The sequence below is a fragment of the Hyperolius riggenbachi genome, chromosome 6, assembly GCF_040937935.1.
Source record: "Hyperolius riggenbachi isolate aHypRig1 chromosome 6, aHypRig1.pri, whole genome shotgun sequence".
In the NCBI taxonomy this organism is placed as follows: Eukaryota; Metazoa; Chordata; class Amphibia; order Anura; family Hyperoliidae; genus Hyperolius; species Hyperolius riggenbachi.
In genome coordinates, this window is record NC_090651.1 from 56,693,341 (window position 1) to 56,719,920 (window position 26,580).

General features: G+C 47.4%; 1 protein-coding gene across 1 annotated transcript in view; it reads right to left on the minus strand.

The window, feature by feature from the left end:
- The window catches only part of PGM1 (phosphoglucomutase 1), a 92,595-nt gene extending 66,889 nt beyond the window's left edge, over positions 1-25,706 (minus strand). Inside the window, exon 1 of the mRNA XM_068239327.1 lies at positions 25,333-25,706. Within this exon, the coding sequence (XP_068095428.1) occupies positions 25,333-25,581 (249 nt within the window). The 5' untranslated portion in view covers positions 25,582-25,706. The remainder of the gene's footprint in view (positions 1-25,332) is intronic.
- Positions 25,707-26,580: the final 874 nt, after the last annotated feature.

Genomic DNA, 26,580 nt, shown 5'->3' on the forward strand with positions numbered 1-26,580 from the left:
TCATATCCTGTAAAGATGTCCGATAGTTATTTTTAGATGTATATGAAAGGGTGGAGAGAGTCTAATTTATCAGCCGCATCCGACAAGGTCACAGAAACAACAGGGGAGAAGCAAGAAGCAATCAGCAGGAGACACCATTCAAAAATGTACCACAGAGCTAAAACTATGGGGACACAAGAACCTCACTGCTATATCTGCCTGTGGAATAGCTCAATTAAAGTGTACCTGAGGCGACGTGACAAACATGAGTATGTACAGTGCAAAACATATTAATAACCAGGCTCTTTTTATTTTGCTGCCTGAAAGAGTTAATTTTCAGGCTTGCAAGTGACCGCTTCTGTCTTGTCGGGAATATAGTAAACCTCACTGACAAGCAAATTACAGCCATAAACGTTTTCCTGGCAGAATACAACTTCTGAGGGCAGCGAAGATATAGAAAAAAGACACATACTAGACTGCCATTGAGCAGAGACAATAAAACGTTCAATGTACTTTGTAAATGTTACATTTAAAATAAAAACCATGGGATATCTAAAGAAAAAAAAAGTAATTTTTATCAAAGTCAATTGTTTATCCCATCAGTTTATTTTCACCTCCACAGGCTGTAATACAGCTCTGCAGTTCTAACAGCCTCCTCTCTCCTGGGAAAATGTTCCTCTAGATGTTGGAACAGGCCAGCCTTGGATTCCATTCAGACATCAGAGCACTGATGGGGAAGAGGAGACCTGACTCGACTTCCAAGTGCCAATCAGTATTCCAGTAGTTCTACTAAGATATTTCATAGCAAACATTAAGTAAAAAAAAAAAAAAAAACTTCAGAGAGAAAGGATTTGTCAAACTATTCTCTCTGAACTTGGAGGAAGTGAAGTTGAATTCCATAAATTCTGGGGAGTAGCTATGGAGCCCTGCTAACCAATGTTGCATACATTAAAGCATCCCCAAACTCCCTCACAATAATCAGGTCCTGGTCTCTCCCAACCAAAAGGAAGCTCGACAGGAAGTAGGACCTTTGGGATTCCCAGGCTCCTCCATCTTATTCCCGTTGTTCCACGCATGTGCGCGGCCAGCAACATATTTAAATTTCCTGCGTCGCTACTGACTTGCATTACTTCTGCCACAGAAGTCAAACAGTAATGCGCTGTTGACTTGGCGGCACTTCCGAAGCAAAATAACGTGGTAAGTGTGCTAGGCCCCATTGCCTTGCTGTTGCGTTACCCTGTGGAAAAACCATCGTAACACAATGCAGATTTCCAATGCAAATGTAAAAGGGGCATTTAACACACTACAATATTTTTCTAATTTATGATTACAGTTTAAATTTATTAAGGGTCGGAGCATTTTTTCCAGACTCTAGGTAAAAAAATTGTCCTGACTCCACGGCCCTGCAGGAAACTGGTATTATTTAGATGGAAATAAATTCTGGCAGCCTCCATACAGGTCATGCACATTATTCATAATAACAAATCCTTTAGAAATGGTGTCCAGTTACGTTTAGCTTTGCAGTGTATATAGTGTATGCTCTGTACATAGCAGCGATGGCGAACCTATGGCACGCGTGCCAGACCCGACACGCGTAGCTTCATCTGCAGGCACGCCATAGCTGCTTATCTGGCCACTGTATGATTGCATTGAACTGGCTGCAGCATCTAATAGACGCGGCGCCAGTTCATAGCCCGGCAGTCTTGCTCCAGCCTGCATAGTCTTCCGGCAGGCAGAGCAGGGCTATGGGAAGATGGCGTCCGAAGCCCTGCACTGGAGACTATTTGTGTCTCCAGTACAAGGCTTTGGGCGCCATCTTCCCGTAGCCCTGCTATTCCATTCAGCGCGGGAGATATGCAGGAGGATCGTCCGGGGAGCTGCACACCAGACGCATGCTGGGTGAGGAGACTTCTGCCAGGTGAGTAAATTCTCATCTCATTGCATTTATTTTCTGGTGAAATGCTCCCCACATTGCATTTATTTTCTGGTGTCTGGGGTAACTGTTGCTGCATTATTTAACCACTTGCGGACCAGGTACGTTGAATCAACGTCCAGCAGGTGGTGCTACCGTTCTGACCGGACCTTGATTCAACGTCTGCGCTAAAACTGTCCCGACGCGATCGTGCGCACCCGGAGGGGGAGATTAAGCTGTCATAAGACAGCTGGCATCTCCCCCGAGTGATCAGCAGCCATCGGGTATGGCTGCTGATCACATGATCACTACGATCGCCGGCGGATATATAGTGATCACTTTGATAGCTGCGGCGGCAGGGGGAAAGAAGAGGATCCACTCACCTCCCTGCCATTCCAGCGACGATCGGCACCCCCCTCTGCTTTGGCCGGCATCTCTGCTCCGTCGGACGTCAGCGCCGGGTCCCGGCTTGATGACGTCATCAAGCCGCGACCCGGACCTGAGCGTCATTTGGAGCGGAGATGCCGGCTGGAGAAGAGGTGGCTACTGCGGCTCATCGCTGGAGCCTGGAAGGTGAGTAAAAGCTGCCAGCTACAGGGGGGACACCTGCCTCCATGGGGGACACCATGCCCAGCCAGCCACAGACGGGATCCCGCCACCCAACCCCCCAAACGCGCCCCCCCCATGCAAATTGCCCTGGTCCTTAAGGGGGGGGGGGGGGGGCGGCCGGTCCCAAAGTGGTTAATGGTCATAGTTGGCTATATTTGCTGCTTTGGTGTTACGGTATACTAATAATAGCATCACACAGTTTCTGCACACTAGGTTTGAGGGCCTGGTATTTGTCATCGTGTGTGTGTGTGTGTGTGTGTGTGTGTGTGTGTGTGTGTGTGTGTGTGTGTGTGTGTGTGTGTGTGTGTGTGTGTGTGTGTGTGTGTGTGTGTGTGTGTGTGTGTGTGTGGTGTGTGTGGTGTGTGTGTGTGTGTGGTGTGTGTGTGTGGTGTGTGGTGTGTGGTGTGTAGTTTATACAGGTAGTCCCCGACTTATGAACGACCCGCCGATATGAACAGCATGGATTCTGTGTTTCCATGGGTCAAAAAAAGTCAAAACATTTTTTTTGCAAATCGGACTTGTAGTTTTTGAGAAAATCGATTTTAAAAAATTCAAAGAAATAATGGCTTTTAAACTTGTATAAGCAGGTACAGAGGGCAGATGTGAAAAGGGGGGACACTGGAGGCACAGGGGGGGGGGGGGGGGCACAGAGGAGGTACAGGGGACAGAGATGACACAGTGTTCCGACTTAAGAACTGGTTCAGGTTAAGAACGAACCTACAGTCCCTATCTCTTTCGTTAACCGGGGACTACCTGTATAGTGTCTCCAGCTTATGCAGTGTATATAGTGTGTGTGTGTGTGGTGAATATAGTGTATGCTCTGTATATAGTGTGTCCAGTGTATATAATGTGTGTAAGTATGTTCTACCAGAGTTATACCAGGGAATGCTTTATGTTGGTTTAGTAGTGTGTGAAGGTGTGGCAATCAAACACAGGCAATTCATAGAGAAATTCTGTATAGGAGCCAGAGACTAATCCCTAATCCTACTGACTCAGTGAACACACAGGGAATACACATGCTGGTTCTGGAACACAGTCAAGGATTGCTGCCATTACCTGTGCATTATGCACACAGCACAGTGACTATGCAGAGAGAGGGAACCCTGTGTCAGGACGCTACTTGTCACTGGAACACAAACTTAAAGGATTACTCCACATCGGTACATACAAAATCTATGTAACATGTTATCATTACACAAGTCATTCTGGAACAGAAAGCCAATAACGTTCCTGACAAGCTGTGGGAAGAAATACAGCTCTGTGCAAGATAAGAATGTATATGCCCCTGTGATGCCCACATTATGAACCAGGAAGACAAAAGGGGAGATCAGGGGTGCACACGCTTTTCTCAACTCAAGTCATTTAAAAATGGAAAAAAAAAAATCTCCAAGGCAGAGTGGTCCACACCCTCACCCACCCCCAAAAAACCCAACACAGAGGTAGCCCTTTCCCCAACCCAGCATAGACAGCCAAATGTGCCCCCAGTATTAAGTAGTCTCCCCCCATATTGATGGAGCAGAGTGTTCTGTACACACAGATAGGCACCCAGTACAAGTTAGAACTCTTTACTGAAGAAACACATGCAGAAATAAAGCATACACCACCATCAGGAAATGCAACCGACTTAGAACAGAGAGGAACACAGAATGAATACAGGAAATCACAATACCATAGAGATCACCTCACTTTATACAGACAGTGACATCTTGTGGTTGCTTTACTGTACTACAGTTTAAGTGATTATGTTGCTAAATCCAACACATATTTGGGGTTAATTGTAATATTTTGTCACAAAAGGGACTGTCCACATTTACTGAGGAAGAGGAAAAACAGAGAATTGCATTTGAAGGAAGTTTAGCAAACATCTTTTTCGCCACAATAGTACAGAGCAAGAGGATTTCTACATTAAACCAACAGCACAATTGTTACATGCCTGGGCAACACCATTATTCATCAAATAAACCCTGTAGGGGCTGCCCTTGAGACAAGAGTCAATGCCAGCCTTCACAATGTCAGTCTGCCTGTGGACAGCAGCCATCAGCACTCCGCAGCAGCCAGCATAGGCGGATTTAACTAAAACCACAGATCTCCAGGCAGACGTACTCACCAAGCACACATCACCTTCCTGGCATATGGGGACTCACTTTATCCATCTTAGATAGTGACTTGTATACCTTCAAGGATAAGGGTACTTCTAAAGGCATGTACACACGCTAGATTAATATTGGATGAGAAGGCCGAAAATGACCGCCGCTGCTGATAATCCAACGTGTGTACAGCCGCCCCCAACCACCAATCTGCCGGGCCCATTAACTTGGCTGAACAACGGCTGATGATCTTGTCCGGTCTGCGGCGCTTTGTCACACTCACCCCCCACCAACGCATTGCAACAGAATGCATCGTCACCCTAAAGGACACATGGGGTCAGAAGGGGACGACGGAGGATACATGAAGTACAAGAGGGACACAATTTGGGGAGAACATTTACAAGTTGCTCTTGGACCATGGATGCACTAGGTTTAGGATGTATTGTTTCCCCTGGGTTCTGCCCTCTAAACTTAGGTGCGCCTTATAGTCCGAAGCATCTTATATGCCGAAAAAAATACAGTACTATACCCTGGGAGCAGCTATAGCAGCAACTGACATTTGTGTCTAAGCGTCGCCTATTTTATCAGAGTGCTGCACCTGCTTTGCTCCTATTCACCCCCTCTTCCCCCCCCCCCCCCCAAAGTAGTGCCCCCACGACAAGTGTAGCCCTCAGCAAATAAACACATCCTCCCTGACCCCCATTACAAGTGTAGCCATTTTGCCTCAGTCAGTATGGCCATAATCTCTCCACCTCATCAACATCCAACATCCCCCCCTTTTTCCAAAGCAAAGCCAATGCAGCTATAATGTCCCCTTCCAGGCAGGGCCACACTCTACCTACATGCAGCGAGGCAGTACAGACAGGACATCTGAAGTGAGAAGTATATGGAATCTGCAATATTTATTTCCTACTAAACAATACCAGTTGCCTGGCAGCCCTGTTGATCTATTTGGCTGCGGTAGTGTCCGAATCTACCACAAGTGCTTGACACAGTGTGGTCACCGCCTGGAGTAAAAAAAAAAAAAAAAAAAAAAAAAAAAAAAAAAAAAAAAAGCTGCATGTAGCGCGTTCAGGGCTGGCCACAAGCTTCCTTAAAGGAAACCAGCGCTGTTAGAATACAAAATTTACATACTTACCCGGTGATTCCTCCAGCCCCATTAGCACGTTTGAGTCGCTCGCCATCCTCCCGCGGTCTGCCGTTCAGCCCTAATCAGCCCCGATAACTGCTTCAGTCGCGTCGGTCGGGGTCGAGGTCCAGGCACGCGCATAACACCCCGACTGACAGGACTGAAGCAGTTACTGGGGCTGATTGCGGCTGAATGACAGACCGCGGGAGGACGGCAAGCGACTCAGGTGTGCTTATGGGGCTGGAGGAAGCCCCGGGTAAGTATCAAATCTTTGTATTCTAACATCTAGAAGTTTTAACACCTCTGGTACACTTTAAAGTGTTAGAGGCAGAGGATTAGCAGGATAGCCAGGCAAGTGTTATCACTCAACTGTCCTTTAAATGCTCAGGCTGTTGATTGTCCATACTGATCCAGGATCCATGTGACCGAGGCAGCCTTCACAGGCACCATCTTGGAGGGTCATCTTGTGATGTCAGATGGCAGAAGGGGATTGGTTAAGCCTGTGTACTGCTTTCCTGCTTGGTTTGCACACAAATGGGGTGTATGGAGAATGCAGCACCATTTGAATAGAGGAGAGATGAAAAGCATGGCAGAGCAGAGCAGGGCCCTTGTGCCACTGCATATTCCTGAGTGCAAGCAAAACAGACAAATGATAAGCGCTCAAGGATGCACCTGAATTGTAAGCCATCAGCGGCAATGCAGAGCCCCCTAGGGCTGAATACATGCCTCTAATGCAAAACAGATGCAAAATTATGTGCTAACTCTAATCTAAAAATTTGAAAGTGAATTTAAAACAGTGAAGGCAGCTAGCCACTAGTATACTTACATTTAAGTTTGCACAGTGGGAGACATGGCAGCGCTTTCAAACAACCTCATACCTGAATGATTTAACTGCAATGGTGAGCAGAGCTCCAGAAACTGGACTAAATTACACACCCAGCATACACTGCAGGCAAAGAGAGGGAGGGGGAATTAGTGATTAACCACCCTGGCGTTCTGATTAAATCGCCAGGGTGGCTGCGGGAGGGTTTTTTTTAAATAAAAAAAAAACTATTTCATGCAGCCAACTGAAAGTTGGCTGCATGAAAGCCCACTAGAGGGCGCTCCGGAGGCGATCTTCCGATCGCCTCCGGCGCCCATAATAAACAAGGAAGGCCGCAATGAGCGGCCTTCCTTGTTTTGCTTATATCGTCGCCATAGCGACGAGCGGAGTGACGTCATCGACGTCAGCCGACGTCCTGACGTCAGCCGCCTCCGATCCAGCCCTTAGCGCTGGCCGGAACTTTTTGTTCCGGCTGCGCAGGGCTCAGGCGGCTAGGGGGGCCCTCTTTCGCCGCTGCTCGCGGCGAATCGCCGCAGAGCGGCGGCGATCAGGCAGCACACGCGGCTGGCAAAGTGCCGGCTGCGTGTGCTGCACTTTATTTGATAAAAATCGGCCCAGCAGGGCCTGAGCGGCGACCTCCGGCGGTGTTGGACGAGCTGAGCTCGTCCAGACCGCTCAGGTGGTTAAGCTGCATCAGTGGGCAGAGCTCCAGAAACTGGACTATATTACACACCCTGCATCACTATAGACCAAGGGGGGGTGTTAGCTTCAGTGATAATTAGTGCACAAATTATGACCTAATAGACTTCCCCACGGCGGTGACGTACCCCCTTGGGGAAGACCTACCTCTAACCTAGCAATAAAAACATAATTCCTCGTGCTGCTATTCATAAATGGTATACACATTTCATAAGACAAGCAAAACAGACAAATGATAAGCGCTCAAGGATGCACCTGAATTGTAAGCCATCAGCGGCAATGCAGAGCCCCCTAGGGCTGAATACATGCCTCTAATGCAAAACAGATGCAAAATTATGTGCTAACTCTAATCTAAAAATTTGAAAGTGAATTTAAAACAGTGAAGGCAGCTAGCCACTAGTATACTTACATTTAAGTTTGCACAGTGGGAGACATGGCAGCGCTTTCAAACAACCTCATACCTGAATGATTTAACTGCAATGGTGAGCAGAGCTCCAGAAACTGGACTAAATTACACACCCAGCATACACTGCAGGCAAAGAGAGGGAGGGGGAATTAGTGATTAAGCTGCATCAGTGGGCAGAGCTCCAGAAACTGGACTATATTACACACCCTGCATCACTATAGACCAAGGGGGGGTGTTAGCTTCAGTGATAATTAGTGCACAAATTATGACCTAATAGAATAGAATATTCCTGAGTGCACCTCTGTGGAGACCTTTATTTCTAGAAAAGCCATATGAACACCTCACCAATCAATAATAATGTTCTAGTGAGTTTGAGGGCAGCAGGGTTGGAGAGAAGCGTGACCTCACACACACACAAGGCCTGTTCACTGGGAGTTCAGAGTTTACAGGCAAATGATCTGAAGAATAAACATGAAGGGTATCTGCACTGAAAACTTTGTGACAGTTTAAAAAAAAAAAAAAAATCTAGCAGTTTCACTTTTAAAAAAGCCACAACAGCCTGTGCAGTGATCCTAATATCTGTGAGGGCGTCATGACTCAGCATCCACAGGGCATGTCGTTACCTCAGCTGTGAGCACGGACAATCCACAGGGAGTGTCAGCAGTGCTGTACCCCAGCTGCATGCACAGCACACACTGTAACTAAGTGACAACAGTACGGTAACAGTTCAGGCAGCTAGAAGGACATGTAATACAGGACCACTAAGCTACAATAATTGCACTGTACAGGTGCAAAAAAAAAAAAAAAAAAAAAAGAAGATAAACTATTCCCCCCCCCCCCCCCCCCCCCTCAAACTGAACTAAAAATAAATGTATGCGTAGTGCCAAATGGTACACAGAGCTTTCCTGTAGTCTCCTATTTTATTTTAATGGCAGATTTTCTAAACCTGAAATCTAAACAGCAGCCATGCCACTGACTTAAAATCAGCTTAATTCAGCTGGGAATCAGCATGTTTTGGCTTCTGTTTACTTTCCCTGCCTTGCTTGCATAGGTAAAAGCACCCTCGCAATGGGGAAAAAAAAATTAAAAAGGAACCTCAGATAAGTTCTTAGTAGGTCTAGTACTATATGTACCCATGTTTATCTCCTCATCATGTCACATGTCAGTTTAAGCACGCTTTAAAGTGGAACTACACTTAGAACTTCCTTTCTTCTTTAAAAGATTAGCCACAGCATGATAACTTTTACAGGACAAAAAAGTGTATTACAATTTATGGAAATCCTAAAAAACAAACAAACAATACTAAAGTTACTTGGATTCACTTTTGCAGAGGACACTAAAAGGATTAAGCCTTATAATTATTATTTATTGTATTTATAAAGCACCAACATATTACGCAGCGCTGGACATTAGTTTAGGTTACAGACAATATTTAGGGGGCGACATACAGCAATATGACAATACAAGAAAAACCAGATCACGCGGCACAGTATGAGTACAAGGTAATGCTTAGACAGTCACTGGATGGGAGCATGGAGATTAGGCAATTTGAGTTCACTCAAATGCATAGCATGAGTGCACAGTAATTGAGGTGCATGATCAGGTAGGACACAAAAGGAGGAGGACCCTGCCCAAAGGCTTACAAATCTAGAGGGAGAGGTAGGGACACGAAACGTAGGGGACCAGAGTTCAGCTGTGGGTTTAGAGCACTTGTGAGGGGGGGGGGGGGGGGGGGTAGGCCAGAGTGAAAAGGTGAGTTTGAGGGCCTTCTTGAAGATGTTGAAGGAGGGGGCTGCCCTAATGGGTGGAGGTAGGGAGTTCCATAGGGTTGGAGCACAGCTCTTGAGTAGTCCTGGAGGCATGCATGGGACTGGGTAACTGCCCCGGTCAGGCGAAGTTCATTGGAAGAGCGGAGTGAGCAGCTAGGTGTGTACCTCTGAGTAAGATCGGAAATGTAGGTTGGACAGGTTTTGTAGGTCAGACACATTATCTTAAATCTGGACTGGATAGGGAGCCAGTGGAGGGATTCACAGCAGTGAGCCGCCGTGGTGGAGCGATGGGAGGAGGGGATAATTCTGGTTGCCGCATTCATGAAGGACTGCAGCGGCGCTATTCAGGTCATAGGGAGACCAGACAGAAGGGCATTGCAGTAGTCAAGGTGGGAAATTATGGAGGGCATGGGTGAGGGGTTTGGTGGTGGCAGAGGTCAAGAAAGGGCGGATCTTACAGATGTTACAAAGGTGGAAGTTGCAGGACTTTGTGAAGTTTTGGATGTGGGGAGTGAAGGAGAGTGCGGAGTCCAGGGTTACACCCAGACAGCGGGCTTGAGAGGTAGGGTGAATGGTAGTGTGGTTAACAGCCACATGCACATCTGGGAGGTTCAGGGATGGTCGGGGTGGGAAGATCATAAATTGGGCTGGCTACCATATTATGATAGTGTTGGGGTCTCTTCGCCCTAATGTTAAAGGACAATTGTAGTGGGAAGAATATGGTAACTGCCGTAGTTAGTTCCTTTTAAACGATACCAGTTGCTCATATCTGTCAATAATGTCAGAAACATCTGAACTGCTGCACGCTTGTTCAGGGTCTATGGCTGTAAGTATTAGAAGTAAAAGGATCACCAGGCTAACCAGGCATCTGGTATTGCTTAAAATGAAATTTAACTGTATGGAGAACTGCCTTGGTAGAGCTCTCCTGCAGCCTATTCACAGCCTTTTTCTCACCCCAGGCAAGAAGTCCTGTGTCACCCAAACACACTCCTACACACACACACACACACACACAAATATAAACTATATGCCATATAAGGTATATGCATAATACAGGGAGTACCCAAGATACAAATAACCCGTCTGTTGCATATCATTCCCTTCCCGCTCTCCCCCAACTGTGTAAATGCAGAGTATAGAGCAGCAAGAGCTGTGCTCTCACCTCTCTGCCAATGTCCAGTGTGTGCCTCCGCCTGTTTGCTCGCTGCGCGGCCTAGTGCATCTCCTACTACATGCTGTGCGATTACATGGGTCATGAGGAGAGTGAGGTGCCAGCCCTAGAGGGAGGAGGCATAAAGTTGGACAAAAGGAAGCACAAAAGGGGGACGGAGAGATTGGCAAAAGGTAGCACAGAGGGACAGGAGTCACAAAGGGGGACATAAAAAGGCACAAAGGGACAGACGGAGGCACAGAGGGATGCAAAGACTTGCCAATGGAGGAAGTATGTATTGAGAACAGAAGGGGGCCCAGAGGACCCTGGGACTGAGAAGGGACAGGGGTTGAGGAGAAACCATTAAATATTTGCTACGTAGGAGTACAGTCCTGGCCAAAAGTTTTGAGACACTCAAAAATATTAGTTTTCACAAAGTTTGCTGCTAAACTGCTTTTAGATCTTTGTTTCAGATGTTTATGTGATGTACTGAAATATAATTATAAGCTATAGGCTTTTATTGACAATTATATGAGATTTATGGAAAGAGTCAGCATTTGCAGTTTTGGCCCTTCTTTTTCAGGACCTCTGCAATTCGACTGGGCATGCTCTCAATCAACTTCTGGGCCAAATCCTGACTGATAGCAACCCATTCTTTTATAAGCACTTCTTTGAGTTTCTCGGAATTAGTTTTTTGTTTGTCCACCCGCCTCGAGGAATGACCACAAGTTCTCAATGGGATTAAGATCTGGGGAGTTAAATTTCAACGTTTTGGTCCCCGAGCCACTTAGTTATCACTTTTGCCTTAAGACACGGTGCTCTATCGTGCTGGAGAATGCATTGTTCTTCACCAAACTGTTGTTGGATTGTTGGAAGAAGTAGCTGTTGGAGGATGTTTTGGTACTATTCTTTATTCATGGCGGTGTTTTTTGGCAAAAATTGTGAGTGAGCCCACTCCCTTGGATGAGAAGAAACCCCAGACATGAATGGTCTCAGGATGCTTTACTGTTGGCATGACACAGGACTGATGGTAGCACTCACCTTTTCTTCTCCTGACAAACCCTTTTCCAGATGCCCCAAACAATCGGAAAGGGGCTTCATCGGAGATTATGGACTTTGCCCCAGTCCTCAGCAGTCCATTCACCATACTTTCTGCAGATCACTCTGTCCCTGATTTTTTGGGGAGAGACGTGGCTTCTTTGCTGCCCTTCTTGACACCAGGCCATCTTCCAAAAGTCTTCGCCTCACTGTGCGTGCAGATGCGCTCACACCTGCCTGCTGCCATTCCTGAGCAACCTCTGCACTGGTTGCACTCCGATCCCGCAGCTGAATCCTCTGTAGGAGACGATCCTGGCGCTTGCTGGACTTTCTTGGACGCCCTGAAGCCTTCTTAACAAGAATTGAAGCTCTTTCCTTGAAGTTCTTGATGATCCTATAAATTGTTGATTTAGGTGCAATCTTAGTAGCCACAATATCCTTGCCTGTGAAGCCATTTTTATGCAACAAATCTGCCATTCTAACCCAATCAGCCTGACATGATGATCTCCAGCCTTGTGCTCGTCAACATTCTCACCCGAGTTAACAAGACGATTACCGAAATGATCTCTCCTTTAATGACAGCAATGAAATGCAGTGGAAAGGGTTTTTTAGAGATTCACTTAAGCACCAACTTTTCTCATTTCCAATATTTTTGACAGTCTCAAAACTTTTGGCCAGGACTGTAGGTTCATGTCAGGCATAGGTTGGAGGGGGGGCAGTGTTAGACATAGAAAAGGGGGGGGGAGGGGTTTAGCATCAGGTGGGTTTTATTTTAAGGAACAGCAGGCAACAGCTTTTGTACTCCTCTCATTGCATTCATTGGACATGGAAAAAAAACCCAAAACAAAAAAAAAACAAAAATAAAAACACACATTTCTAGGCTGTTTTAAATCAACTGCTGAACGGCTGTGGGGGTAACTTTATTAAGCTTGTTTATAACGCCGGAATTCAGTTTTAAGGTCGCCGACGTCTTGCTGGCCGGCTAATGTAATCGCACACAGGGGAGCAGCAGAGCCCAGAGGCAGCTGAAATTCTATTCTGGATGCCTGCAAGGTCACTATAAATGGCAAAGGTCACACAAGTGCCATCCACAAGGTTATGGCAAGATCAAGTCATGTCCCAGCCATCAGCTGTCTGCAGCACTTGTGAGGCCTGTGAATAGCTGTGGGGGTGTCTGCAGGAGTCCAGAGCTGTCCCTAAACTGCCTCCGATAGTCACACATCAAACCCTCCGAAGTCACTCGAATGTGCCTCACAGCAAATGTGACATACGTTTACTAGCAATATTTAGAAAATGTTTCACTGCAAATATTGCATTACTGAAATGATGTTTTCTTACAGTGCAAGACACCAGCAAAACTTAAACTTCTGTAAAAATACAGATCTCATATTCACCCACTCTCTGCTGACTATTTATGAAAGTGGGGGAACGGTCTGCAAGAATAAAGGCATTTTTCAGGATGCCAGATTTATAAAAAGCGGTTATCCGCTGAAAAGATCACTACTTTTTTGCTGGATCACTGCTTTGTTTTTTACCAGCATGTAATGACGATGGCCATATTTATGTCACACAAGCTGACTGACACTTTATGCACGGTGGCGTAGTGGTTCGCAGTGATGGGTCCCTGAGCCAAATTCCACCCAGTGCACTACAGTGTTCTCCCCAGGCTCTTTTAGGCGGGTGCTCCACCTGGCTAAATTTGGTGAGCACCCGGGTGTCATCAGCTCACCTCCTTCTCTGCTGTAAGCAGAGTTGTGTAGAGAAGCGCCGGCCCTGCATTCTCTCATCTCGCCCCACCCAGCTACTTTTTCATGCCACCCGGCTGGAGAAAATTTCTGGGGAGAACACTGCACTATCTGCACGGAGTTTGTATGTTCTCCCTGGGGTTCCTCCCTTATCCCAAAACATATAGATAAATTAATTGGCTTCCCCCTAATATATGATATGATCTGATACATGCACTACACAATACATACATAGACATATGACTATGGTAGTGATTAGAGTGTGAGCCCCTCTGAGGGACAGTTAAGTGACAAGACAATATACTCTGTACAACGCTGCGAAAGATGTCGGCGCTATATAAATACTAAATAATAATAATAAAACAACAATAACAGTGTTGTCCGTTTCACATGCCCGGTTCACAGTTTCCCAATCGTTACAATTACTTTCTTGCTGGAAAAGAGTACCCATCTCTAAGAGGCCCGTTACAATATCTTCCTGAAATCACATCTTTACGATCAAATTGTACAGACAACCACACAGTATTTGGAGAAAACTGACGAGAAACTATTCAATGACCGTTTGGAATACAGAATTTTGCCGATCGGAAAGTTGCATTTTACAATCGTATCTGAAGAGAGAAAGGTCCGGCAATTTCGCTGCCAACGCCGAGGGAGCACCTCACGTTAACCCTTTAGCGCCTAAGGCATTACCATGGTAACGTTGCATTGCTATGGTACCGCACTGTTGTCAAGGGCCCATGATGCCATTGACCAGTTTATGGGAACAATCGATAATTACCTTCTAATTACTTACAATCCCACAAATCGAATCTAATGATCAAATCTTAGATATTAGATAATTAGTATTAATACTGTACCATTAATGTGCACCTTCAAATGCAAACGTAAAAAAAGCTGTGCGGAAAAAAGGGCTTGCCAGTAGTAGAATCACACTAAAATTAATGGTATTCTACTACTAAATTTCCATAATAGACTATCCATATATACACCATTATGTACCAATATTATACTATTGATAAACCTAACCCTACTCTCACACAGAGCCCTCCCTTAACCCTAATACCCCCCCCCCCCCCGGTGGTGCCTAACCCTAAAACCCCCCCTGGTGGTGCCTAAACCTAATCCAACCCCCCAACCCCCCCCCCCCCCCCCGTCAGCCGCAAAGCAGCGGTATGCAGCTATGAAGGTAAATTCATGCCGCAATTCAATGCCGCACTATAGGCACCTGCAAGACATTTTTTTTTCTCTGCAAGCCTGTAATCGGGCGCCCAAATTTACCCAAAGGCACCTGCTGTGCCTTAAAGAATTGAACTTTATCCCTATCAGTAGCTGATACCCCCTTTTACATGAGAAATCTATTCCTTTTCACAAACAGACCATCAGGGGGCGCTGTATGGCTGATATTGTGGTGAAACCCCTCCCACAAAGAAATTCTGAGTACGTACTCTTGGCAATTTCCTGTCTGTGAACCAGGTTGCATTGTGGGAAATAGCTGTTTACAGTCACACGTTATAAAAATGTATATTGCAGACTAACGCACAGCAATACAAAGTCTGTGCGACATTCACAGTGCACATGTTGCGTTATGTGCAACGTGTAGCAATATTTAGAAAGTGCTGCATGCTGTGCGTTTAGCAATACATTTGCTGCGTTGTGTGTTGCACATGCTTAGTCTTTTTTTTTTTAAATGTAACGCATGCGCTGTTTTCGTTCCATCAGTATGCAACGAAAACAGCCCACCAAGAGACACAACGCAGTGCAAAATAACATCCAATTTCATAACCTACATGCGCTGCGTTAGGGGCACGTTGTGCGACTTTAACGTCGCATCAAATGCAACGTCCCAATGTGAAAGAGGCCTAAATCACACGCCTGAAACAAGCATGCAGCTAATCTTGTCAAATTTGTCATAGACATCTGATTTGCATGCTTGTTCAGGGTCTATGGCTTAACCACTGAAGGACCGCGGTGTTAAACCCCCCTAGTGACAAGGCCTTTTTTCACAAATTGGGCCACTGCAGCTTTAAGGCCTCCCTGCAGGGCCATACAACTCAGCACACAAGTGACTCGCCCCCCCCCCCCCCCCTTTTCTAACCACCAGGAATGTCATTATTTTTTTATAAATATTTATTTTATTATTTTTTATTAAATGTTTTTTTGTTGTTTTTTTTAACAGTATTTTTCCCTCCTTCCCTCTCTCCCCTGTCAGCCTATCACAGCAATCGGCTGTGAAAGGCTTCAGCCTATCACAGCAGATCGCTCCTGTGTCCACCAGGGGGACAGCTGTGTCACACGGCTGTCCCCAGAACAGCGTTGCCTCAGATCTCAGAGCTGTACAATGTTAATAGACGGAAGTTTCGCCGTCGAATACTCCCCGAGAGACGATCGCTGCTGGGAGACTAAAAGCAGAGCGGAGCTCTGTCATCAGAGCGGAGATATCTCCTGCAAACCTCATAGGAAGTGGTCCAGGGGCTGCCGCACTGCTCACGCCAATCAGCGTGGAGCAGTCGGCAAGAGGTTAAAGTATTAGAGGCAGAGGATCAGCAGGACAGCCAGGCAATGTGCATTGTTTAACAATAAATAAACATGTCAGCCTCCATATCCCTCTCACCTCGGGTTCCCTTTGATGGGACCTTGCAATCTCAGCAAAATGTTGGCAATAACACGGTGGCAGGTTGCTTTTTCATGCAAATGGCACTACAGTACTCTTTCCACTCCTTGCGCTGCAGTGCAAAGCGATCCTAATTTTTCTGCAACACACTACCTGCAGCATGTGTGATGAGATTGCCATTCCGTACAATTAAGCGGGACTTTTCATTCACACTACAATCAAAACAAAAAGCGCAGAGCCAATGTGCAGGGAATAGGATAGCGTTGTCCTCTTTACACTTGTGATTGGCAGTAGAAAAAAAAAGGCCCTTTTTCAATTTGCCAATTCTCAGTTTAGAGTAATTACTGTAAAACGATCAAAGCCATTATTGCCACCCTACAAAATCTGGCTGAACTTTTTATAAATAAGCAATCAGATTTAAATATAAAAAAATAAAAAGTGGGGAACAAAAAAATGGCAGTCGGTTATTAGATTGTTGCTTCTTCAATCAATGTCCCCCAACGGGATTCAGGACCTGATCCCTCAAGCGTTATCGCAGGGCTGAGGCAATGTACTGTTCTATATGGAGCGGCATGGGAGTGATGTCACACGGTGGGTGGGGTAAGTGGGGAGAACAATGCTCTCAGCTGTAGCTTGGCCAAAATGATCCGCCAGGATAGTCTTGGCTCCTGTAGACACCCTGGATTCTCAGTGATCTATTATGGGTGATAGTATGTGGCTATTAATACTGTATTATCCATTTTTCACATCCCATTATGTCATGCAGTATAATCCCTTTTTAGTTAACTCCAAGGGACCAGGCCAAGTAGTTTACTATATCAGTATTGGTCATACATTGTATATTCATACAGGCGCATGGACAGGACATGGGGACTGAGTTTACTATAACAAGAGGTTCACTATATCGGCGTTTACTATAAATAGATTCTACTGTATTAAAATTAGGACATATTATTCCACCAGCCAGTGTTCTACCCAGGCTCCTATTGCCGGGGGCTCCACCGGCTAATTTTGGTGAGCACCCGGCTGTCATCACCTTTCCTCCTCATCCTCTTCCTATGCTGTAAGCAGAGTTGCACAAACCTTGCATTCCCACACCCACAGTTGCGCCCACCCGGCTACTTTTTCATGCCACCCAGCTGGAAACAAATTCTGGGGAGAACACTGCCACCAGCATCACAATTTTTTGCATCCTGCCATCATCAAAACTGTGAAGCCTTCAAGCAAATCTCCAGCCTGCAATTAAAATCCAGCAAACTTCCTGTAAAAGGAAGGTAAGTTGCCTGCGCTGCCTTCTCCCTCAAAGCCGTCCCAAAGCCCCCGAATCAACTGACTTCCGGCACGGGGCTCTGCCTCCCCGAACAGAAATGCCAAGATGTTTACTGGAATAAACATCTTGGCGTTTTTCTCTGGGTAGGAAGGGGAGGCGGAGCCACGCTCTGGAAGTCGAGCGATTCGGAGGTCCTCAGGACGGCTTTGAGGGAGAAGGCAGTGCAGGTAACTATTCCTTCCTTTTACAGGAAGGCTGCTTGATTTTAAAATTGCAGGCTGGAGATCTGCTTTAACATGTGGTTGAGCACCGTAGAACATTTTAGCAGAGGTGCAGTGGACTGTGTAGGCCAAAGCTTTAAGTACAGTTATGGACAAAGAATAAAATTGAATACTTACCTAAGGAGAGGGAAAGCTCTGGATCCTAACTAGGCTTTCCTCAGCATCCTCTGGTCCCCCATGTGGGCTGCGCCCCTGTTCAAGCACGTGCACGGCTGTACTGCACCTCGGCAAGTATGGCCACTACTCTGCAGTAAGCCGGTCCAATCAGCAGGAGGGCCCCAGCGAGTGGCAGGGGACACAGAGGGAAGCTTCATTAGGATCCAGAGGCATTCCATCCTGCCCACTCACTCGGCTCTCTAAGTTCAGCGGAAGTGACATCAGTACAGTTCCAGGATGGTAAGCGTGGGCATGCCAGGCAGGAGAAGGTAGAGGTGACAGCTAGGCCTACCAGGAAATGGAGCAGCCAGCAATTTTCTGGCGCAGATTTGAGAGCAAACCCATGTTGGCATTGGGATTTGTGAATTTGGCAAAGGGCAGAGTTTAGGTTGCCAGAACTACTGTGCCTCCCGAGATGTAAATCCAGCCGTGGGTTTAATCTAGCTCAGGGTGGGTGTTACTTTATGCATAAAGACGGCGGTTATTCTTGGGCCTCTTCCACACAGGAGGCTGAAGGCGGTGGATTCACCACGTCAGCTGCTCCTTTGCACCGGCCAGGCACTTCCTAGCACTCAGTGCTGGCATGGAGCCACATCTAAGGGCCCTTCCCCCTAAAGCTGCACAAAATCAGGTTCATGCACGTTATGACGCACGGCATGACGACAGGAAGTTGCGCTTCACCACATATCAATGGAACTAGTTTTATTCACCCGACAGGAAATCACTTCTGTCATGCGAATAAATGTTCCAGGAGGCATTACAACGTAACGCTCTGGAGCGCTTTAATGTGAACGGTAGCAAGAAAGTCAATAGACTCTCATGTTACCTTGCTTGTCGCATCCTAGGTTTGGTCCGTCAGAACGGACTGCATGTTGCATCTGAGCACAATGACTGCCGTGCTCAGATGCAACATGTCACTTTTTTTCACAGAGTAAAGATGGCCACACTCCATATAATTTTTAAAATATCTTTTCAATTCAAGAATTGCAATAAATTTTTCTGACCGATTGTAACATTTAAAAATATGACCAATGTACCACACACACACACTTGTGTTTAATTTGTACCCTATTATGAAAAAACTGATTGAAAACTGAGAAAAGTGTGTGTGTGTGTGCGCGTGTGTTTTTCATCAGTCCACAGAACACTATCCCAAAACTTTTGTGGTAGTGTTCTATGGACTGATGAAACAAAATTAGAACTGTTTGAGCCCATGGATCAACGCTATGTTTGGAGGAGGAAGAACAAGGCCTAGGAAAAAAAGAACACCTTGCCTACTGTGAAGCATGGCGGGGGGGGGGGGGGGGGGGGGGGTCAATCATGCTTTGGGGCTGTTTTGCTTCTGCAGGTACAGGAAAGCTTCAGCGTATGCAAGGTACCATGAATTCTCTTCAGTACCAGGAGATATTGGATGTAAATGTGATGCAGTCCGTCGGCTTGGGAGACGTTGGACCTTTCAACAGGACAATGATCCCAAGCATACCTCCAAGTCCACTAGAGCATGGTTGCAGATTACAGGCTGGAACATTTTGGAGTGGCCATCACAGTCACCAGACTTAAATCCGATTGAGAACCTCTGGTGGAACTTAAAGCAGTTGCAGCACGCAAGCCTAAGAATGTGACTAATCTGGAGGCATTTGCCCATGAAGAATGGGCTAAGATACCCGTAGATTGCTGCAAGACACTTGTGTCAAGCTAGGCTTCACATTGCGTTGAAAGACATCCATGGCTACAATTACTAGGTAATGCCTAATGATGTTGATCCAGGAATTTTATCTGATTGCCATCTGGAGTCGGGAAGGAATTTTTCCCTTTAGGGGCTAATTGGACCATGCCTTGTAAGGGTTTTTTCGACTTCCTCTGGATCAACAGGGATATGTGAGGGAGCAGGCTGGTGTTGTACTTTGTACTGGTTGAACTCGATGGACGTATGTCTTTTTTCAACCAAAATAACTATGTAATTTAAAAGCTGTTATAACTGGAAAAGGATGTTGTACTAAGAATGAATGTCACTTGGGGGTTGAATAAAACTGATGATGTGAGCACAGAAAAGACATTTGTGGTTATTTCATTATAAATGTTATGTTATATTTATCTGACTTGTTACAAGTGCCTCTTTGATTCAATTGTAAACAAGATGACTGAAATGATCAAAATCAATGTCAAACTGGCCAAAACACTCAATTTCAGTGGGGGTTGAATAATTTTGTACACAACTGTAGATACACACACACACACACACACACACACACATATATACATGCATACATACTTACAATCTACCCGACACCATTAAATTTTCATAAAAATTGATCAGAAAAATCCAGCACTCCTGAGAAACGGTTATTGAATAAAAACAGGAAATCTGATCAGATGTCTTGCTCGAATTAAAAAAAAAAAAAAAAAAAAAGGGAGCTTTTGATTTTTTTCGGAGAATCTGATAGTTTTTATCGAATTGCCGTAAAATCGGATAATTTTTTGTATGGTGTGTGGCTACCTTAAGGGCTCGTTTCCACTCGAGCGAATCTGCATGCGTTTCCTGCATGCAGATTCGCTCAACCAATACAAGTGGATGGCGCTGTTTCTACTTGTCAGGAATTATGTGCGGCTCGCTATGCAGAAAAAAACTGCACAGCAGAGCCGTCAGAATTCGCACGCCGCACACGAATCGTCGATAATGTAACTAAATAGGAAAACCGCAAGCTCTTTAGTCTTGCGGTTTTCCAGGCGTTTCCGCGTGCGATTTCGTCTAAAAACCCATGTCAATGCTTGCCGGCGTTGACATGGTTAAAATCGCATCGTTAAAACCACGGGCGATTCCGCGTGAAAATCCCCATGGAAACGTCAACGAATCCGCAACCTCATGCGGATTCGTTGACGCAGTTTCCGCGAGCAAATCGCGCCACTCAAGTGGAAACGTACCCTAACACAAGCACTGATACATGTGCTTCTACAGCTGCTGACATTCCACTGCTTTCTAATTGCAACCGAATAGCGCTCGTGGTCGGGATAAGCAGGCAGCTCAGCCTTCTTTGTGGAGTAAGGTTGGGTGTTTGGCTTGGGCATCAATGGGTTTGATGAACAAGTATAAATTCTGACACTTCCATTGATAATTGCATCACATAGCGGAGTTACAAAGATAAGGAATTAAAGGGTATGCAAGATCAATGTAAAGGGTATAGTTATACTTACCTGAGGCTTCCTCCAGCACCATGAGGTGCGTGGGCTCCCTCGCCATCCTCTCCATTATCTTCTAATCAGCCCCAGTAATCTGGCCAGTTGTGGCCTTCTGTGCAATCATGCCCCTGCTGCGCTGCCATACCCGGGAGTGTTCTGCATGGGTGCACAACACTCCCAGCTGCAGGAGCACCATGTCGGGTACGCGCAGTTGAGGGCTGATTAGAAGATAACTGAGTGGCCAGAGAGGACAGTGAGGCAGCCCACGCACCTTGTGTGACTGCAGGAAGCCTCAGGTAAGGGAAAATATACCCTTTATGTTGAGCTCAAGTACCCTTTAAGTAGCCAAAAACTAGCGCAGATGTAAAATACTACTAGACAGACTTCAAATGTAGCAATCATAGGCCCCAGTAAATGGATTGTCAGGAGACAAACATTAGTATCCCTTATCCAGATTATTGGAACATTACTAAACTTAAACTCTGTAGTTATAAGGAGCTACTACAATGATGTATACACACACACACACACACACACACACACACACACACACACACACACACACACGAAATCTTATAAACATCTATATAATGTGCGGATCCTGTGTAAATCCTCCTATAGATATTACGATCACCTGAACTGATCATTAGATCAGGTTGCGGTGTAACAGTTGTGCAGGCATTCCTATCTTCTGCAGCAACACAGAAACTGCACAAATTCGAGCCAATGGGAATCATATTTTCATCACAACAGTAGACCTTCGGCCCATCCTCCCCTGAGTAAATCAGCAAATATCAGTACAGGCATTACGGTACTAGTAGAATCATGCTTTACACAGCCTGTTATGTAAGATCTACGAAATGTTACTGTTGGCAGATTGCTCAAAGTTTGCTCAGTGCTGGCTACATGACAAGCAGAAGTTAACATGTTGTCTAATATCCTTTCAGGGCACTTTTATACCGCATGCATTGGAATTGCGATTTGCAGTATAAAGGAAGCCTCAGGCTGCTTTAACACATGTGCTGTGATCACCGCATGAATTAGTCTTCATATGACGCTGCGGCAGAGTGCACTAAAAGAGACATATGTATAGGCTCAGTGACGTACTCCATGGTGGACAGGAAGTACATCACTGGGATTCCCAGTGGTCCAGGCACGTGCGCCACACCCCTGTTGTTTCCACATACTGCAGCGACATAGACTTCAGTGTTCTCCCCAGAAATATTTTCCAGCCGGGTGGCATGAAAAAGTAGCCGGGTGGGGCAAGATGAGAGAATGCAGGGCTGGTGCTTCTCTGCACAACTCTGCTTACAGCAGAGGAGGAGAGGAGCTGATGACAGCCGGGTACTCACCAAAACTAGTCGGGTGGAGCACCTGGCTAAAAGGACCTGGGGAAAACACTGGACTTGCATTACTGCATAATATCTGCGGTAAGCACAGATCATACAGTTACGCACAGCTGACTTTGCAATGGAATTGCGGCAGTTTTATTACATTCAGTACAGCACAATGCATCACACAAGTATTAAAGTCTCCATGGACTATGCTTGCCTTTGTGACAAGAGGTAGTACCGTATGGCGACGCAACACTGTATGTGTAAAAGGGGCCTCAGTCTACCGAATAAGCATGACACAGGAATGCACACAGTATGTCCTACAATTACTGCACTACCTGTCAAGATGCATTACTAAACACACCATCGTGCCCCATACATTACTGCACCACCTACCATGAACCACACATTACATCGCCAATCACGCAGGTCCCATGCATTACTGCAACCCCGATCAAGTCCCACACATTACAGCGCCAACTGTCATGTACCACACATTACTAAACGCACCATCATGCCTCATACATTATTGCACTGCCTACCACAACCTACACATTATTGCACCCTCTACCATAAACTATACAGTATCACATTGCCAATCATGAATGCACATTACTACACCCACCATCAGATCCCATGCATTACTGCATCCCATAACTACCTACCATGACCTATGCAGCCCCTATCACACCCCATGCATCCCTGCACCCTCTACCAAGTCTTATGCATTCCTGCACCCCTACAATGTCCCATGCGTCCCTGCACCCCCTACCACGTCCTATGCATCCCTGCACCCCCTATCACGTCCCATGCATCCCTGCACCCCCTACACCGTCCTATGCAACCTGCACCCCATACCACATCCCTTGCGTCCCTGCACCCCTATCCCATACCTTGCGTCCCTGCACACCTATCACATCCCTTGCGTCCATGCACCCCCTACCACGTCCCATGCAACCTGCACCCCCTATCACGTCCCATGCAACCTGTACCCCCTATCACGTCCCGTGCAACCTGTACCCCCTATCACGTCCCATGCAACCTGTACCCCCTATCACGTCCCATGCAACCTGCACCCCTTACCACATCTCATGCGTCCCTGCACCCTCTACCAAGTCTTATGCATTCCTGCACCCTCTACCAAGTCTTATGCATTCCTGCACCTTCTACCAAGTCTTATGCATTCCTGCACCCTCTACCAAGTCTTATGCACCCCTGCACCCCCTACCACGTCCCATGCGCCCCTGCACCCCCTACCACGTCCCATGCACCCCTGCACCCCCTATCACGTCCCATGCGTCCCTGCACCCCCTATCACGTCCCATGCGTCCCTGCACCCCCTACCACGTCCCATGCGTCCCTGCACCCCCTACCACGTCCCATGCGTCCCTGCACCCCCTACCATGTCCCATGCAACCTGCACCCCCTATCACGTCCCATGCATCCCTGCACCCCCTACCACGTCCTATGTAACCTGCACCCCCTATCACGTCCCATGCAACCTGCACCCCCTATCATGTCCCATGCAACCTGCACCCCCTATCATGTCCCATGCAACCTGCACCCCCTATCATGTCCCATGCAACCAGCACCCCCTATCACGTCCCATGCAACCTGCACCTCCTATCACGTCCCATGCAACCTGCACCCTCTACCAAGTCTTATGCACCCCTGCACCCCCTACCACGTCCCCTGCACCCCCTATTGCGTCCCATGCAACCTGCACCCCCTATCACGTCCCATGCGTTCCTGCACCCCTATCACGTCCCATGCGTTCCTGCACCCCTATCACATCCCATGTGTCCCTGCACCCCCTATCACGTCCCATGCATCCCTGCACCCCCTATCACGTCCCATGCACCCCTGCACCCCCTATCATGTCCCATGCACCCCTGCACCCCCTATCATGTCCCATGCACCCCTGCACCCCCTATCACGTCCCATGCACCCCTGCACCCCCTATCACGTCCCATGCGTTCCTGCACCCCTATCTCATCCCATGTGTCCCTGCACCCCCTATCACGTCCATGCATCCCTGCACCCCCTATCACGTCCCATGCAACCTGTAACCCCTATCACGTCCCATGCACCCCTGCACCCCCTATCACGTCCCATGCAACCTGCACCCCCTATCACGTCCCATGCATCCTTGCACCCCCTATCACACCCTATGCAACCTGCACCCCCTATCACACCCCATGCAACCTGCAACCCCCATCACACCCCATGCAACCTGCACCCCCTATCACATCCCATGCACCCCCTATCACGTCCCATGCACCCCTATCACATCCCATGCAACCTGCACCCCCTATCACGTTCCATGCGTCCCTGCACCCCCTATCACGTCCCATGCGTCCCTGCACTCCCTATCACGTCCCATGCGTCCCTGCACCCCCCTATCACGTCCCATGCGTCCCTGCACCCCCCCTATCACGTCCCATGCGTCCCTGCACCCCCTATCACGTCCCATGCGTCCCTGCACCCCCTATCACGTCCCATGCGTCCCTGCACCCCCTATCACGTCCCATGCGTCCCTGCACCCCCTATCACGTCCCATGCGTCCCTGCACCTCCTATCACGTCCCATGCATCCCTGCACCCCCTATCACGTCCCATGCAACCTGCACCCCCTATCACGTCCCATGCAACCTGCACCCCCTATCACGTCCCATGCAACCTGCACCCCCTATGCATCCCTGTACCCTCTACCACGTCCCTGCATCCCCTATCATGTCCCATGCATTCCCCCGGTACCCCTGATTAGCACTTTTTTTTAGCACTGTTAAAATGTGGAAAAATGCTGCATGTAGCGCATTTTGCGAAAGTGCGATTGCAGCAGTGAATTCACTGCCATATAGCTAATATTGTGCTACGTTAGCGATTGCCAAGCGATTAGCGGTAATCGCCCACTAATTGCCCCAATATGAATGGGCCCTCAGACTCCATAGCTTATCAGTGATTACATGCATCCCATCCTCCTACTTACATTGCAGCCCACACATTAGTACAACCATTCTATTTATAAACACAAACATTGTATACCACTATGATTGTTACACCCTGCAGTACACCCTGATCCAGTGTGCTTGCACTCTAATATCACCTCCCCCTCCCTTTAACCTTCCCCAATGTCACCCCCTCCCCCAGCTCACCCCATTGGCAGCTGCGATCTGGATGATGAGCTGGATGGCTTCCTTCATGTAGAAGCGCCCGTCCCCGCCGACCACCAGCACCCCTTCCTGCCGCTCCGCGGGCTCCGTGCACCCCAGGATGCTCTGGATGAAGTTCTCCGCGTAGTGGGGCTTCTGCTGGAACACGGTGACCCGCTTCCTCAGCCCGCTGGTGCCCGGCTTCTGGTCCTGGTACGGCTGGGTCTTTACAGTGACGATCTTCAGAGCCATGGTCGGCTGCGAGGAGAGCACAGACAGGAGACTGGATCGGCTGCAGCCCAGGGGGAGCACTGGCCAGGCCGCTCTACGGACCGGGGGAAGTACTGGAGGGGACTGGGCGGGACTGGAGGATGTGCTGGGAGGGACTGGTGGAAGACCTGGGCGGTCATGGGAGGGACTGGAGGTCGGACTGGCAGGGACTGGGATATAAACGGAAGATCTGCTACCCTGAAGAAGTTTAGAACCACAACACCCAGAATGCCTTGGCAGATAGACTGTCCTGTCTGATCTACCTTGTCAAGTGCCCACTAATGATACAGTCTTGCCTGTACAATCTTACAACGTTTGTGTAATATAAGGGATTACCTAAATTATACAATCAAAGTAGATTCAGTAAGTTTACCATTCTACTACATAGATTTGGTACAATCAAGATTGTATAATTAGTGGGCACCTCTAAGGGAATACTTAAAGGGGTTTTGTGGCTTGTTTATAAAAAGAAAAACTGACACTTACCAGGGGCTTCTATCGGCCCCCTGCAGCTGTCATGGTCCCGTGCCGTCCTCCTACGATCCGCCATTCCCCGCCGTCGGTCCCGGTGTAACTATTCATCTAACTAGACGAATAATGCTCGCTCCCGCGCACGTCATCGGGAGCTTACTGCGCAGGCGCGGTACGAAGTTTTCTTGTACTGCGTCTGCACAGTAAGCTCCCGATGACAGACGCGGGAGTGAGCACGCGCACGGCCCCGCAGCTGCATTCTAGTTACAGGCATGATTAGAGCGAGGATCGGAGGAGGACGGCGCAGGGCATGACAGCTGCAGGGGGCCGATAAAAGCCCCAGGTAAGTGTCAGTTTTTGTTTTTTTAAACATGCCACAGAAACCCTTTAAGTGAAATAAAAAGATTTTAACTTACCTGGGGCTTCTTGCACCCTCTGGAGTGGTCCTCTTGTGCCTACCACATTTTCCTGATCCCCTCCCGCCAGCAGCGGTGACCCCCGCAAAGCTGG